Source organism: Protopterus annectens, chromosome 4.part0 (genome assembly GCF_019279795.1).
Source record: "Protopterus annectens isolate FY-2018-M chromosome 4.part0, PAN1.0, whole genome shotgun sequence".
NCBI classification, from domain to species: domain Eukaryota; kingdom Metazoa; phylum Chordata; order Ceratodontiformes; family Protopteridae; genus Protopterus; species Protopterus annectens.
In genome coordinates, this window is record NC_056733.1 from 662,690,101 (window position 1) to 662,707,729 (window position 17,629).

The 17,629-nt window shown below is 40.9% G+C and overlaps 1 protein-coding gene across 1 annotated transcript in view; it reads right to left on the bottom strand.

Moving 5' to 3' along the window:
* Window positions 1–17,629, bottom strand: part of SH2B3 (SH2B adaptor protein 3) — an 858,564-nt gene that overhangs the window by 56,846 nt on the left and 784,089 nt on the right. The window contains exon 5 of the mRNA XM_044068623.1: window positions 6,066–6,280. Coding sequence (XP_043924558.1) covers window positions 6,066–6,280 — 215 coding nt within the window. The remainder of the gene's footprint in view (window positions 1–6,065; window positions 6,281–17,629) is intronic.

A 17,629-nucleotide genomic window follows, 5' to 3' on the forward strand; every position in this document is an offset into this window, starting at 1 on the left:
CTTTATTAAGTTTAATTCTGCTGGCTGCAAAAAAAAAAAAAAAGCAATTACTAAAAAAATGGAAATGAAAGTTTACACCAAATGTATTTGAGGCGTTGAATATTACAAAAGAGATAAAAGAACTGGGAAGGGATCTTTAGAAAAGGGAAGGGGTAAATTACACGGAAGTAAATGGAAAGCGTGGGAACAATACATGCATAATAATCTTCAGGAGGAGGAGGAGGAGTGAGGTTTAAGTCAAGGCAGGAATTCAGCAATTTTTTGTAATGTTGGACTGATTATAGCAAAGAAAATATATGCAATGTACATTGCATTTAAATGGAAAAATGTTAAAATGCTTTGCTTTCTTTTCAGTAAATGTATGTTTGCCTATGTCTTAAGTGGTAATTTAATAAAGGTGTTTAAAAAAAGGAGATATTTCTTTCCCCTATCCAAGTCTCTTTGGAAATTCATATTCATACGCATGGGATATTACATATAAACGAGAACAAAGGTCATCCTCAGACCACTCATTAATTTCCTTAAGACAACTTTCTAGCCAGAGGCAGACTCGGGTATGAGTTACAGACTTAATCCGCAGCTTATTATAAAAGAAGGATACTGAAGAACAAGTCTTATTGCTAATTCATTTCCAATTTGCAAAGCATCAAGATAATAAAATTCAGTTTGATGTTAGATAGGCTGCTTTTAAATCTACACACAGATAATCCATATTAGCAAAGCAAACTTCCTTAAAAATGAAGGCAGGAAAAATGTCAACACTTGAAAATTACCTTTCATGGCTTGATAATTAACTCTGACATTGTTCTGACAAAGTTAAATTTAATTTTCTAATGGCAGTGCAGCACAACTTGAAAGTATGACATGGCCCAAATGGGTCTATATTAGAAGACCGAAGATCCGTTTGAGTGAATCTTAATTGAGTGACACCTATAGCGCGAACTACGGTAACAGCGAACGTCCAAAACCGCGAAAAACAAAATGTCGAACTGTCATGGTTGGCCCGTCTGCAGTATAGCTCCATAAGGTAAGTGTATGATAGTTATGGACCTTAGGGTTAGGGTGCGGGTTAAGGTAAGTGCATAGATAGGTAATGTATGCAAGGTTTAGTTAAGTGTATGTGTGTGGATTATTTGTTTTGTTTGGGTATATGTTTGTAGGGTAAGTGTGCGATAGTTACGGACCTCAGGGTTAGGGTGCAGATTAAGGTAAGTGCATAGATAGCAATGTATGTAAGGTTTAGTGTAGGGGTAGAAGTAGGGTTTGGTTAGTGTATGTATGTGTTTTATTTATTATGTTTGGGTACGTAGTATGTAGCATGTGGTGGTGTTGGCCGACTATGACGATTCGAGATCTCAAATTTCACAGTTTAGGGGGTTCGGCGTATTTGCGGTTTGGGCTATGTGTGTCAGTGTTGTTGTATTCGCTGTAACAGGTTTTCAATTTCATAATGTAGACCCACCCAAACAAATCTTTATTCCAATCTAAACAGGAACAAAATATGCAGAGTGTTCATCATCCGTTACAGATAATGGTATCTGGCTGAAGCAACAGCATGATATGCACTTAGTTTTTCATCATACTTACAAACGAATCTATGTTTCTAAGAACTTTCATACAGAAAGATTGGCTATAGAAAATGTTATAGATTCATAGGTTTTCACTAGGCATACAGTCCAGGAGACATTAATGAGCCTGGGCCAAATTCCCTCCTGCCCCAAAGCACAATCTGGTTGTATGACCTTCTCAAGGTCACCAAGTAGGCAAATTAAGGCTGAGGGAATCAAACTGTATATCATAGAACGTAGCTTGTTACCAGCTTAGAGCCTTAATCCTTTGCACTAGCTGCCAGTTGCACCTGTAAATGCACTGATCTTAGCAAAGGTTCCTGATAAACCAGAAAAGGAAATGCTACATCTGACTAACACAAATAATTAGGTAGTTATAAACATACTCTAAAACTTAACTGAATGTAAACTGGAAGAATGGCCAGTGAGACATGCAGTAAACGAAAACATGCATCTAGAGTGAGACAGGTCAAGATAAATCATATGATGCTGTCAAACTAGACAACAGCAGACAGTAATAGACCACAGTGGTATTTCAGTTGCAGAACTATGAATGGCCAACTTTTCTGGCTGAATCTCCAAAAACAAGGAAATATTAAAACAGGAGAACCTGACTAAACAACAGGTAAATACGTGGGAGGGCATGACTGCCACCAGGCCAGCAAGTAGGTAGTCATTAAGAAGTAGGGAAAGACTTGCAAGAAATGTTTAAGTATTTCAAGGAAATCAGCAAAGTTCACGAAGGAACTAACTTTTGTTGTTAAAAAAAAAATAAAAAAAAGCTCCGCAAGAGAACCAAGAAAATGTGAAAAAACATACAAAGTGGACGCGGATATAAGGGCATGGGATAAAAATAACCTGTTAAGTAAGAACTACAGGCAAATAAATAGACAAACTAGGTACGCCAAAAAGTTCTTTCCGCTCATTAAGTGTGTGGTTCCAATCACATGGACAAGTACATTAAAAAAAACTAAATAAATAATAAAAAACAAAATGATGAAAAATCATGATGAATAATTAATTACCAACAACAAATTCTAAATTGGATTTCACTGCAGATGAAAAAAGCCTCAGAAACTCAGTGTGAGCCAACAATAACTGGCCTGAGACGGAATAAGTTAAGAAGTTAAATGTACATCTAAGGAAAAGTCCTGCTTCCTTCTGAACTTTGGAAGGCGTACAAGTCAAAGTAGTACAAAGTATGTAACTATAAAAGGTGCAAAGGACAGACAGACAGACAGATTACATACCACATATGGTTACTGAATATTACTATTCTCAGTGTAAAACCAATGATTAACTGGCACAGAAACACACACACACACACACACACACACACACACACACACACACACACACACACACACACACACACAATCTGCATTATTCATACAGCGCACACTGCACAGTGAATGATATTATTTTGCCCTTCTGTTCAACTGGCTTTATTTGTGAGTACGGTTTTGCCTATGAGTTCTGAATTACTAACACAAGCATAACTTCTTACATTTTTTTCTTGTGCACCTTAGTGATACTTAGGCTTGGAAGAGACAAGTTTATCTGATTGGGCCTTTCTGCCTTTTTACACTAATTCATCAACTTTCCAATACCCACTTTAATTTATTAAGCATCATGGGGGAGCTGAAGCCTGTCCATGCAGCTGGCTGACATAAACACATCTGTCTTCCTTAATCACATTAACCGTTCTCATGGAATATGGGCATAGTCTGTAAAAGCAGGACCAGACACTGTAAGCAGAAACTCTGGAAGTTCTTAATGCAATGTATAATTAAGATACAATCTTTCTACTATCACTTCCTCTCAGAAGTATTACCAATAAGACGTTGTTAGATTTTTTTGAGCTGTGATACAGAATTGGAATTGCCTACACATAGCAAGGCCTTGTTAAGTTTAATTCTGATGACTGCCAAAAAAAGCTATTACTAGAAAATGGAAATCAAAGTCTAAACCAATTGTATTTAAAGTACTGAATATTGTAACAAGGATAAAAGAACTGGAAGTGAGATCTTTAGAAAAGGGTAGGAGTAATTTACATAGAAACAAATGGGAACTGTGGGAACAATACATGCGGAATAATGTTGTGGAGGAGGAGTGGGGTTTAAGGGAAGGCAGGAATTGAATGAGCTATCTAATGTTTGACTGACAATGACTATAGAGATTATAAGTGATGTATGTTTGCAATTGAAAATATCAATATAGCTTGTTTTTATTTATATAAATGTATGATTGCCTATGTCATAAGTGACAATTCAATAAAGATGTTTCTTGTTAAAAAAAAATACAGTAGAGAGTCAATTATCTGAACTAACTGGAACCAAGGGTAGTTTGGATAATCTGTTCAGATAATCAAACATACATTGAACTGGATAAAAAACTTCTAAAGTCTTGTTTTTTCTGCACTCAGGGAATACACTTTTCAACCATTCAGCAAGTCCAGGGGACAATAAAGAAAATTTTTCACACACAAGCAGGCTACAAGTTCAAAAAACATGCACAAGCTAATACATGTAATGTTTACATATTCAGACTTTATGATTTTTCCTACCCAAAAACCATGGATGACTGGGTTTAGATGACTACGTTCCGGACAATCGACGTTTGGATAATCGACTCTCTGCTGTAAATAAGATATTGCTGATCTGAATCTGTGATCCAAATTTTATCTGTTTTGGGTAGTACTTTGGTAAATCACTCAAACACTTAAGATGTTGCTTACATGCACTATAATCATATGAATTCCCAGCATATGCAATAGCCTGGGATTCACATCACGCATTTCTCATTTGTATGCAGAATCTTCCACATATCTTCAAATTTTAGCTGCCTGTAGAATTTTATACTTCTGTTTTATATATTTAACATTTTAAATGACTTTCTAAAGAGAGAAAGGATGCCTTTTGTAATTCCTAGTGCTGTACATGTACTCCTTGGAACAGTGTAAATATAAATACGAATGAGTGGAATACTTAAGTCTCTGGATATCCCCCAAATAAAGCACTCTTGCAGTTAGTGTATACTAATAGCAGGGGGTGGGGGCTTATGGATCAGGGGTTGCATGGCATGAAGTCTCCCTGCAAAAATGCTTAAAATAACAGAAAGTTGTAACAAAAAGTTACAGAATTCTCTGCTTTTCTGTCTGAACTGCATTTTTTCTTTAAGTATTAGGGTTCACTCTGTTGGCTCTTCCCTTCTGACAGGGAGCGAAAAAAGTGACTGCTATGTTCTGCTTTGTCAACTTCAGATTTTAATTAAGACAAGAGACAGCCTGCTTATATAAAATGTGGTTTTCCTGATCACACTATTAATGAGTTAATTCCAAAATCAGACGTAGGTACTGAAGGAATACCAGAACCACATGATTAAACATCCTGTAACTGCCTTTTTTCTACAAGGCGAGGGCATAGTTACTGGTGTGACTAATATTACTTGAAGATCAAAGATAATCACAGAGATGAAGATGACATTCCATATCAGGATGACTGATGGAACTTAATACCTCCATCTCTATACACAACATGGAAAAGGTCAATCTCCACTGGCTTAAATGAAAGGCCTAAAAAAACACCATGACTCAAAGTCCTGTCATGCCTGTACTAAATCTGTATTATCTGTACAGAGAAAAAGCAAATTCTTCAGGTGAGGCCAGACCCACCTCTGAATATGTGTGACAGCTTAGATGGTAGAGTACATATTGATAAAAAAGGAAGGTAATCATCATGCAATAGTAAACAAGCTTAGAATAATCCTGAAATGGGGTAATCTTAAAAGACTGTACATTTAATCTTCCATTAATGATTACAGACTGATGAGCAACTGTATCTGAAAAGGGCTAGCTTGAGGAAGGATTGAGCATAAGCAGAAAATGCCATATCAGTAAGCACAGACAAGCATTGTTAAGGTGCGAGTCCAGCCTAGGCTACTAGTCCCTCCTTCTCTGGGTAGAAATGATCTTAGTCCCGCCCCCTCTGGGTAGATATGATCTTAGTCCTTCCCTTTCTGGCAGATATGATCTTCCTGTTTAGCTTCCATCACATCAAGAAAATTAGGAACAGTGAAACACAGTCAATAAGAAAGGGATTCCATCTGCAATGGCAGTGTAAAAAAATGGGGTATGCACAATACAGCTTTGCTGATGTTTCGAACTGTGGACCTGTCAAACAAAAAGACAGGAAAAATAAATGCTGACCATGGATAGGTGACGGCCAGGTCTGAAAGGGGCTAGTACCCAGGACTGGGCATTATCAAACATGCTGTGGCAGAAGACAAACAATGCATAAAGATTTAAGACTCAGGGCCAAAAGGAGATGGGACATCGTGCGTCAGCTTAGGTGTTACTTGGTCAAGACCAATAAAAATGTGCATCAATACAAAGCAGTTATGGGCACAACAGGTGTGCTGTTATTTCTAACTTTATATAAGAACCAGCTTTATTTGGGTGAGGAAACATTTATCGTACATATCAAAACATTTCATTACCTTTGCCCTTCCTTGAAAGTTGAATGTCAACACATACTCTCCTCGCCGTGTTTCACTCTGACGTACAAGAAAAACCCCATGCCCTTCCATTCCAGCAGCCTGAACCAGCTGAGCTGCTCTGACTCGAGAGATGGGTCCATGAAACCAGGGATAGGATGACAAGAAATGCTCGGTTTTGTGGTATCCCTGTTCAGGTAATCCAAACTGAGAGGCACCTAGAAATTGTAATTGATATTTGTTATAGTGCAAATAAAGAATGTATACTAAAATGTAACACGAAGCCTGACTGCAGCATAGACAATATAAACAACTTAACAAAAAGGATAAAATCTGGTATTACTCTCCTTCTTAAGAAAACAATGATAGAAGAGATGTTTAAGTTCACATTCAACATACAGCATTCCATTATTAATACAAATACAACATAAAGGTGGTTATATCATTTACTACTAGTGTAATGTCTAGCTAGTTAAGTTACCTTCTGTAATGTCATGCACGGTAGGACTTCTGCTACCCCATTATACCCCCTCCCAAAAAAAGACACTACTGTGGCAGTGTTACACAAGGGAAGTGGTGGAAAATTAAGGGGGAGGGTGACAATGCCCCCTCCCATTACTCAGTACAACATACTATTGTAATATGCCTGGTTTAAGTATTACTTGCAAAACATACCTATGCAAGATGGCACAACAATCATGCTGTGTAACACTTTTGCCACCATGATCTATACTTTGCATGAAAACAAGATTCTGTAATCTTACAATACTAATGGATCTTCATTCAGCTTGACAGACCGGGTTAATTAAGATGGCTTTCTCTGTAATCAGACTACATTTTTTTTTTAATAATGAAGGAATGAGTGCCCTGCTCTCTGGAATGAAAGGGGTGCTACGCTTAAGAAACCTGTCATAAAAATAAGTGTTCATATTTCCTTCAGCTCAAAATAGCAAGGCATGAACCTATTCAAAAAACATTTTACAAAAAAACCACAATATAAATAGCACAAGATTTCAGTTGTTGTTTGTCTTTTCGGCTTTTCCTGGTTAGGGGTCGTCTGCTAATGATTGGCAGTAGATTTTTTTTTTATGGTGCCGAGTTGCCAGCCCGATGCCCAACCTTCAGCGAAGGCACGCCCATTCACGCATGTTTTTCGGAGGCCACTCGACCACGGGGAGGACATGCAAACTCCACACAGAAGGCACTCCAGCTGAGAATCGAACAAGAGAACCTCTTGCTGTGAGGCAACAACGCTACCACTGTACCACCCCGGCTTCAGCACAAGACTTCAGTCCAAAATTTAAATAAGAGCATTAAAATGAGAACATGTACTAACTGCTCTCAACTTAAAGTTTTCATTTTTGTCTTATGTTTAGATTGGCTCTGAAATTACTTATTCTTCTGAATTTCTGCCTAAACCAAAATTTGAGTGACAATATAGATACTACACAAATATATGGCTGATGATTTACAAGGTATTCCCTTGTTAAAGTGACAGGCCTAATGGTAATATGGTACAGGAACAGACTTAGTTAGTATACACAGTATCACTGAGTATGTGGAACACTAAGACAGTTTCTGCTACAATAGAACATTTTTTATTTATTTATTTATTTAGTTTACATTTGTTGACCGGGACTGTCCTACTGAGCTAAACAGCCCTTTTCCAGCGGAGGCCTGGGGAGAAAAGCTCCAACATATTATACAATTTTCATTATAAATTAGCATTAAACAGCAATGTTACAGGATTATTACAAGGCATTAAGTAGCAATACAATGTTATACAGTGTTAATAATCAGGAGTATAGCAAAACTATTTCAAGATGTATAAAAAGAAATATGTCATTAAGATGAATATAGTTTTTGGGGTAAGTAGTTACAAAAACCCAGTTTTATCATAATGTAGTTGCATGAAGGTAAGACAACTACAACAGAAAGTTTCTCTGAAGCGATTTGCTTAACAGATTTTAGAAGACAGTAGAAAGAGTAGTCAAGGAAGATTAGAGAGAGCTAGTGAGAAGAGACAGTTAAGGGCAGAAAGTAGATTACGGTATGAGAAGTAGGGGATGTTAAGGAGGGAGAGTGCAGTTGCAGGACCAGTGACTTTTAAAGTGCTCTTTGGTGGCTGTCTTAAATTGTTTAGGATGTGTAAGGGTCCTGATTTGCAGTGGGAGCCTATTCCAGGCAACAGTAGAGTGATAGCTGTACATGTTGCGTCCAGATTTAGACTTGGGTTTGTAGATTTGTAGTATGTCTTGGTTAGAACTTCGGAGAGGTCTGGAGGGGGGAATAATGGGAGATGAGAGGGAATAGTGCTGGGTAGTAGGAAGGCTGGTATATGATAGAATGGATGATCTGGAGCTGAGAGAGAAGAAGCTGTTGGGGTAATTCAAGCCAGTTTAGGTGTTTTAGAGAGAGACAGTGATGGGATTTGTAGGTTTGTTGGGCTGTTGGGCAGCAAATCTAGCAATTTTTAGAATTAGCATTTGCTAATACAATTAAAAAAAAAAAAATTGATTACTGAGAAGTTTTTCAAACATGTCCCAGTAGTATCCCACTGACCTATCTATCATCTATTCATCTGCCCGAGGTATATGTTTGTGTTCAGGAAGTCCACCAAACAGTTGTTTTTCCTGGAAAGGTAGATAGCTTGCAGGGCAGCTTTCTGATCTATTGCTAATTTCTCCAGAGCACTGTGGAATGCTAAATGGAAAAGCCCTGGTGGTCCTCTTCTTATTCAGAGAGCGCCCTGTTATCATACCAACTGTTGTGAGAGTTATCAACTGTTAACAGGAGATTCCCATTTCAAATCCCACACCCATTATGGGATCTGGATGGATACGAATGTGCAGATAAGTTTTTATGAAAGATGCATATAAATTCAATGGGGTTTGAGAAACTGTGCCAGACAGTGGAGTCTGTAAAATTACTAGAAATGAACTTGTATACCCCTTTACAAATCAGGTGCAGTATCATATGTTTATAGTAAACTGCAGCTAGAAGTGAATAAAACGCTAATTCCCTCCATGTGGGAGGGTTCCTAGAAGTGGTGGAAAGGGAGACATTAGATATTTTTAAGTTTTTACTGTAGCTTTACCTTGAAGCCACAGTAATCCCAGATATACAATACAGTTTACTACTTAAAACTTGCTTACCGCAACAGAACCTATGCACAATGTTTTTCAAGTTCTCAGTGAAATGTAGCACTTTGACTACCAGCCGTCAAATATGAACATGGCAGAATCACATTAAAAGAGATGGGTGGGTGTGAAAGGTCAGATCTAATTCTCTGTAGTCTTTTATTCAAACTGCATTTTTTAAAATTACTGTCCTCTCCTGGCAAGACAGCTTATTTATAAAAAATGCACTACCATCCAAAGTTTCAGTTACTCTTTCATGTAGAATCCCTCTAGCTAACTCTTATCTTTTACCCTCTCTTTTCTATGGCTCACCTATTTTGACTAACATCCAGATCTCTCTTAAATCACAACTGGAGCAATGCTATAATAATATGGGTCTATAGGACTACATCGAAAGACTGTTACGTCAAACACCTCAATATCGAAACGAAATTTTCAAAATTCACTTCTGCGAACTGCAGAATTTTTCCCAGGGTAAGGCAGTAGTTAGCCAGCTCCACATCTTTTCCCCTTTCCCCACTGTAGTGCGATCTTGGAGTTGGTATATATAGTTGGGGGAGTTTGGGGGGGGGCAAAGCCCCCACTTGGGTTGGTTTGATTTAGTGCAGTGTGTTTCCATTGTGGTACAGTGCAATTGTTACACTGCTCTGGGAAAGATTCCGCAATTCGCAGAAGTGAATTTCAAAAGTTTCTTGTTGATGGAGAGGTGTCCGACTTAAAGATCTTTCAACATACTAACATAGACCCAGTAAGATAACTGCATTTGTAGCTTACCTGGCATATAAAGCTCTTCATTGCTCTGCATTATGTCCTCTCAATTGGTTAGAACTCCCACATCAACTAGCCCATATACAACTTCTTCTCACCTATAAAATACCATACAACCCCTTCTACCTGCCCTTTCATCTCCTCACTACTTAATCACTATCTTCCAAACTGCCCTCTTCACTCTCATGACAAAGAACCTGCTTGAAATGTATAAACCAATATATATATATATATATATATATATATATATATATATATATATATATATATATATATATATAAATATATATAAAACACAAAGTTTATATTCATACTCACACAGCGTATCTAAACTATGGAACTCTCTCCCAAATTAAATCAGAACTATATCTAGCCTCCATGTATTCAAGTCCTCTCTCAAAGAATTTCTCACTAACTTATGGCTGTGCCCATGCACCTCTCCTGCATGAGCTACAGCAAGAAATACTTTGCCCTCTTATTAATCATTCATTATAGTATCTATCTATACCCTTTCAACACCTGACCTCTCCCTATTCTTAGGGAGAACATGTATCATATTTTTGATTATTTCCATTTCCTAGCACAGTAGACTATGTTTCTACTACTGCACATGCTGATTGTCATATTTAATTGTATATATATTTTTTTATTCTTACATCACTGGTGTCTCCTTGTGCTTGTTTTCTATGTATTCCTCTATAAAGTTGTATGTATATATGCTTTTCAATTACATCTATACTACTGTTTAATATATTATTTAACTCGGTGGAGCTTTTCTATCCATGACTCTGCTGAAAATATTACCCAGTTGGATTTCCCTGGTAAACACGTCAATAAAAAAATAAACTCTTAAAACCAGATCAAGATTTAGGCTGGTATTCATAGTTGTTGCACAGATGCATTATGGGTATCAGTGCTATCCAAGAAGGAGTGTAACCAGGCCATGATTCAGAGTCCATTTATGCTAACATGTGATGAATGCAAATCAGTGTAAGATAATTACCTATGAAGAGATATAAATGAGAAATCATGTAAAGTGACATATGCTAATAAAGTATTCTTTGGCCCACTTGCGATTCATAGTTAAATATCTGAGCAATGCGCACATCCATTGTAAAAAGTGTTGCTGTGGCTATTCTATCTACTTTGCTATTGCTATCTGCATAGATGCTTGCTGACCCTGTAAAAATGGTTTAAGTTGTCCTTTCCCTGCCTTGATCCCTTGTTTACTACCATCACTACACATAAAACACCATGTTTCACATAATCATCCATCAAAAACACCTGCCATCCTCAGACAAAAAAATTATTTAACACAACCTGCATAATTACATACACGTAGAGTCCAGCCAATTAATGTTGTGCTGAAGTAAAGTTTGCACAATCATGAATACAATGACAATACACATCTGTAATTTCATTTGCCCCTACCGCATTCTTGTAATACTGTGAGTGACACTCAGGAATCTCCCAGTAAAGACATGTTCAGCTAACAAAACATCCTTGCCACTTTAGTACTTCTACCATGTATGCACAATCACTAAAAGATAACAAAGTAGATTCTTCTCACTGATTATTAAACATTTCCAATGCCACTGTAATAATTTCCCATTTACACATGACAGCTTATTCACCAAAGCCATTGTAAAATGTCCATCATATCTATAAAAAAAGAAATGATGTCTTACCATAATGTTCCATCTGTGTTGTTGATCTTCTTTCATTCATTACTGATGGGTCCGGTTCTGAGCCCTCGGAACAGAGTCGGCCTTTTACCAAGTTCGCGCCAGCCAAAACCTCTCGAGTTAAGCTTCTACCCAGAATGCCCTTCTCCCTGTTACCTAAGATCGAGTTTGCTAGAGAATAGAGAAGTAAAGCCGAGGCTACTTCTGCACAAATACCCTAGGACACCATTTGGAACCAAAGCATCCCCAAGGAGCCTTTGTTAGGGGAAGGAGGGTGGGATGTGATGAATGAAAGAAGATGAACAACACAGATGGAATGTTATGGTAAGACATAACTTCTTTATCTGATGTTGTTAATCTTCTTTCCATTCATCACTGATGGGACAGAATCCCAAGCTATCTTGAGGTCCATGGGCGGCCCTTATGGAAGAACATTCCTGAGTGCCATTGAACTGAAGGCAGCTCTCCCTCTGGAGACCAAGTCCAATTTGTAATGATTGATAAAGGTATGAGGTTTAGCCCAAGTGGCTGCTGCGCAAATGTCATCCATGGAAGCCCTGGAATGGAACGCTACAGATGTTGCCATAGATCTAGTGGAGTGAGCTTTAACCTTTGGCATAGGTTCTTTTGTGAGGGAATAGATAAAACGTATGCAGTCCCTTAGCCATTTTGATAATGTAACCTTGGAAACAGAATTTCCCATTTTAGGCCCAGTAAAGGAGAAGGAAAGCTGTTCAGACTTACGGATAGGCTTGGTCCTGTCTAGGCAGAATCTCAGTTGCCTATGTACATCCAAGGAATGTAGGCAGTACTCTCCTTTATTGGAAAAAACACTGGTAGATCAGTGGTCTGGTTAATGGAAAAATCAAAAACAACTTTGCGAAGGAAGGATGGGTTCGTCTGGAGTGATACTCTGTCTTTATGGAAGACCAGATAGGGCCTCTTGGTACACAATACCTGCAGCTCCGAGACCAGTCTGGCTGATGTGATGGCTACTAAGAAAAAGGATTTCCAGGACAAGAACTTTAGGTCACACTTCGCTGAGGGTTCAAAGGGTTTTTGAGTCAAAGACTGAAGGACTAAAGTGAGGTTCCATGGTTCCACAGGCTGTCTGACAGGAGGCCTGATATGAGAGGTTTCCTTGAGAAAGGCTTTGCATAGACGTAAGGAGATGAGAGGGGTGCCATCTATACCTTTGTGGAAATTAGAAATCACTGCAAGGTGTACTCATACGGCAGAGGCTCCATTATCAAAAAACATAGCCAAGTATTGCAGCACCGCAGTCAATGGAGCCGAATATGGGTCTAGCATGTTATCTTTAGACCAGATGGAGAACCTTTTCCATTTATCCTGATATAGTCTTCTGGTGGATGGTTTACGAGAGGCCAGAATGATGTCCTGAACAGGTGAGGTGAGATTAGCTTGCCTGACAACTAATGGAAGTGGGGAAACCAAGCTGTTAGCTTGAGACTGGACAGATTTGGGTGGCTCAACCCTTGGGGGTGAGTAATCAGATCTGGAAGAGGGTCCAGAATCCACAGCGGGTATACTAGGTGAGGCCGTAGGAAGGGGAACCAAACTTGTCGAGGCCAGAACGCGGCTATGAGGATCACCTTGCATCTCAACTGAAGAGCTTTCCTTACGAATTGTGGAATCAGGGGAATGGGAGGATAAGCGTAAAGAAGTCCCGTGGGACTCCCCGCCGGGGGAAACAGGGCGAAATAGCTTCTGCACTTATTGTTCAATGGGGAGGCGGAAAGATCGCAGCAAGACTGGCTCCAGTGGCTGAAGATTTCTATCGCCACCTTGGGGTTGAGGGACCACTCATGAGGCAGGAGGATGCATCTGCTCAGTTTGTCCGCAATTACGTTGGAGCTCCCCGGGACATACATTGCTATCAGAAAGCAGTTGGAAGCTGTCACCCACTGCCAAATTCTCATGACCTTTCGACACAGGGGGTAGGCTTGGTTCCTCCTTGCTTGTTGATATACCAGACCACTGACATGTTGTCTGACTGAATCGCAATTGTCCCAGAAGGGAGAACCGGATGAAAAGACTGCAATGCTAACAGCACTGCTCTCAATTCTAGAATACTGATATGCAGGTTGGCCTCTGAGGTGGACCATGCGCCTTGGACTGTCTCTCCCTGGAAATGCCCCCTCCACACGATCAGGGAAGCATCCGTGGTAACAATAGCGCTGGGCAGAGGGGATTGGAATGGATGACTCCAAAGTTCTGCATCTGGCCTCATCCACCAAAGAAGGTCCTGCTTTCAGGAGTTGGTTACGTGAATCTGGTAACTGAAGGGGTGATAGTTCGGGAACCACTGACAAAGAAGGAGCCATTGCAGGATTTGCATGTGTAGCTTCGCTAGGGGCACTATCGGAATTGAAGCTGCCATGGATCCTAGGGCCTGAAAAACCTCCCTTGCTGAAACTTTTGTTTGACAGAGTATCACCCGGAGCTGGAGCCTCAGTCGCTGGAGTCTGTGATTTGGGAGTACTAGCAAAAAACTACGATCACTCATAAAATCATCCAAGGCCAACTTTGAGAGAAAAATCGCAAAAGACACAAAAGACAATCACAAGGCCTTCTTTAGCTATGTTAGAAACCTGGGTGGAAACTCCCACATATGCTCAGAGTTAGTCCAAAATGACACAAAATACACTGAACCCACCGACATTGCCAACATTCTGGCAGACAGGTTCAGTGCAAATTTCTCCTCCCCCTCCCCCCCAAAAGGAGAAATAACTATCCCAGCAGAGTGTAGCCTCCTAACATCTCAGATGCCCAGGTGAGAGCCGCCTCTCTAAAGCTAAAAACACAGCATCAATGGGACCGGATGGTGTCCCGGGCTGTGTGCTACATGAACTCAAGAGGAACTAAACCCACACATAAGGCTGCTGTTTAATCTTAGCCTTACTACAGGATACGTACCCAAAGAGTGGCGTACGGCAACAGTGGTCCCACTTCACAAAGGCGGTGCTTCTACGGACCCTGGAATTACCGCCCCATAAGCTTGACGAGCCTGGTCTGCAAAGCTATGGAGAGGATCATTATGGAACTCATAAACAAAGATATTGGGGACCTACAGACATTGGATCCTACCCAATTTGGCTTTGTCAAGGGCAGATCCTGCCTTTTGAACTTGGTCGACTTTTTTGAAACAGTCACTAAGGCCATTGATGAGGGTAAGGCAGTTCACACAGCCTACCTTGACCTTGCAAAAGCCTCTGACACAATACCCCACTCGGGCATCATAGACAAACTCACCAGCTTAAATGTAAACTCATATGTCATAAGATGGGTTGCAAACTGGCTCAAGGACAGAACCCACAGGATCAGAGTTGCTGGAGCTATGTCAGACTCTAAGCCAGTCACAAGCGGTGTCCCACAGGGCTCAGTCCTGGGACCCCTCTTGTTCGGCATTTATTTTTCCGAGGTACAGGCAAACATAGGAGGATTGTGGCTGACAAAGTTCGCAGATGACTGCAAACTGGGCGCCATAATTGATACTCCAGCGGACACAAACATCCTTCAGAGAGGCCTCATAGAAACGGATAATTGGTGCCAGAGCCATGGCCTTAAGCTGAACGCCAAAAATGTATAGTCATACCCTTTGGGAAAAACAAGGTACCGACAAATTACCACATAGGTGGTAATCCATTAAGTATGGAAGAGGTAATCAGGGACCTAGGGACCCAGGTTGACAGTAACCTCTCATTTGACACTCACATTGCCAAAGTGGTTAGGAAGACCTTCTATATTGCCCACCTTATCATGAAGGGTTTCACATCTAGATCAAGAGAGGTCATTGTGCCCTGTACTCTTCTCTTATCAGGCCAATGATTGAGTACAATGCCCCATTTGGGATGTATCTCACCCGACACCTGCAGCAGTTGGAAAGATCCCAAAAGTTCCTCACCAAGAGGATAAAGGGTCTTAAACATATGTCATATGCTGCCCGACTGAAAAACTCCAGCTCTATTCAGTCGCATACCGCCTACTCAGAGGTGATCTGTGCCTGACGTACAAGGCCATGTCCAATCCGGAATTAATGGACATGCTCCACCTCAGAAAATCCAAATCCATCAGAGCCACGAGAACAAGAGACTTAAACCTCAACACAGAAATAAATAGGACGTGCTGGAGGGACAGATTCATAACCCAGAGGCTCCCTACACTCTGGAACAGAATCCCAGTCCATGTTAGGCAGAGCCCCTCACTGACTCTATTCAAGAGAAATCTTGACGAGTGGATGGGAGATCGTAGGTTTACCCCGGGGGTCATCTCTGTGTCACTACTACACAGAGGCACAGTAAACTAAACCCTAAAAGGGTGTAGTATTCTCATCCTAAGGGGTGGTGAAAGCCACACACACTCTGGCTAGGCTTATAAATGCCCTAGGGCAGATAGCCTAGTTCGAACCTATGAACCTATGAACACTAGACAGGACCAGTTATTGAAAACTGCTCCAATGAATTATATTTGTTGAGTAGGAGTAAGGTTTGATTTCTCCCAGTGTATTGTTATTCACAAAATCTTTGCCAGAGAGAGTGTATAATGCAGTGCTGTTACCAGAAGATGCTCGGTGGGGGCGGTGAGGAGTCAGTCATCGAAATATGGAAACACCCGGAATCCTTGTAGTCTCAAATGAGCTGTGACCACTGCCATGCACTCCGTGAACACTCTGGGGGGTTGTAGAGAGACCGACCGGCAGGGCACGAAACTGATAATGACTGGCCCCTAGCTGGAAGCAAAGCAGACTCCTGGAGCATTTGTCCATTTTGATGTGGTAATACACATCCTGGAGATCTATCAAGCACATCCAATTGCCTTCCCTTAAAAAAGGGAGAATGGACTGAACCGTGACCATCCGGAATTTGGTTTGGGTGACAGAATTGTTCAAGCTGCTGAGATCCAAAATGGGTCTCCAGTCCCCTGTCTTTTTGGCACCAAAAAAAATCTTGAGTAGAATCCGGATCCGCATTGGTCTGGTGGGACTGGTTGGATGACTCTTTTTTGAGACAGCTTTATTATCTCTGAAGCTGCTTCTTCCTTTTGACTGGGTGGAACATCGGGAAGCTTTTTTGGAAGATTTGGTTGACAAGAAAAGGGATGGTGTAACCTCTGGTGATTATACTCTGCACCCAACGATCAGTGGTAATAGACTGCCAGGCAGCTTGGTGCAGAGAAAAACTACCCCCACAGCTTCCAGAGGTAAGCAATCGGGCTGCTCCTCAGGAGTACTGGTAAGGCTGTCCAGATAAGGAGTCTCTGGAACCTTGGTTACGAGTACCTCCTCTGCCTCTGCAGGGGCGTCTTCCGGAATTGTTACCCCCTCTGCCTCTGGGGGTATCATCACCACGTGCAGCACAGAAAGGACCCTGAGATTTTTTGTGCCACATTTTCCCACTCCTCTGATTCCTGGAGAAGGAACGTTGAGGATTAGAAAACCATAGGCCCATGGCAGACAGGGTCTTGCCATCTTGCTCGCACCTGGCTAGCGTGTCCTTCAACCTGGAGCCAAAAAGGGATGATCCTTCGAAGGGAGCATTCAAAAAGGAAGACTTGAAGGGGTCCGCGAGGTCACAAATGCACATCCAGGCATGACACTTCATGACAATGCCCGAACCCGCTGCTCTAGCCAGCCCTTCGGTCGCATGTGATTGCAACCTCATGGACAAGTTAGAGATCAATTCCAGGGCTGCGAGCTGCGAGGCCACTTTGTCCCTGACCTCGTCAGACACCTGTCCTGTGAGTGTCCCAGAGAGTTCAGAGATCACGTCCCTCTGGAGCCTCGTAAAATGTGCCAAATAGTTCAGTGACCATATAGCAAAGGTCCCTGATGCAAAAACTCATTTCCCAAGTCTGTCCACCGGCCAGGACTCTCTATTTGGCGGGTGGGCAGTGGGACTTTCCAGCCAAGTACTTTTTCGTGGCCGCCACCACCACCATAGCATCGACTGGTAAC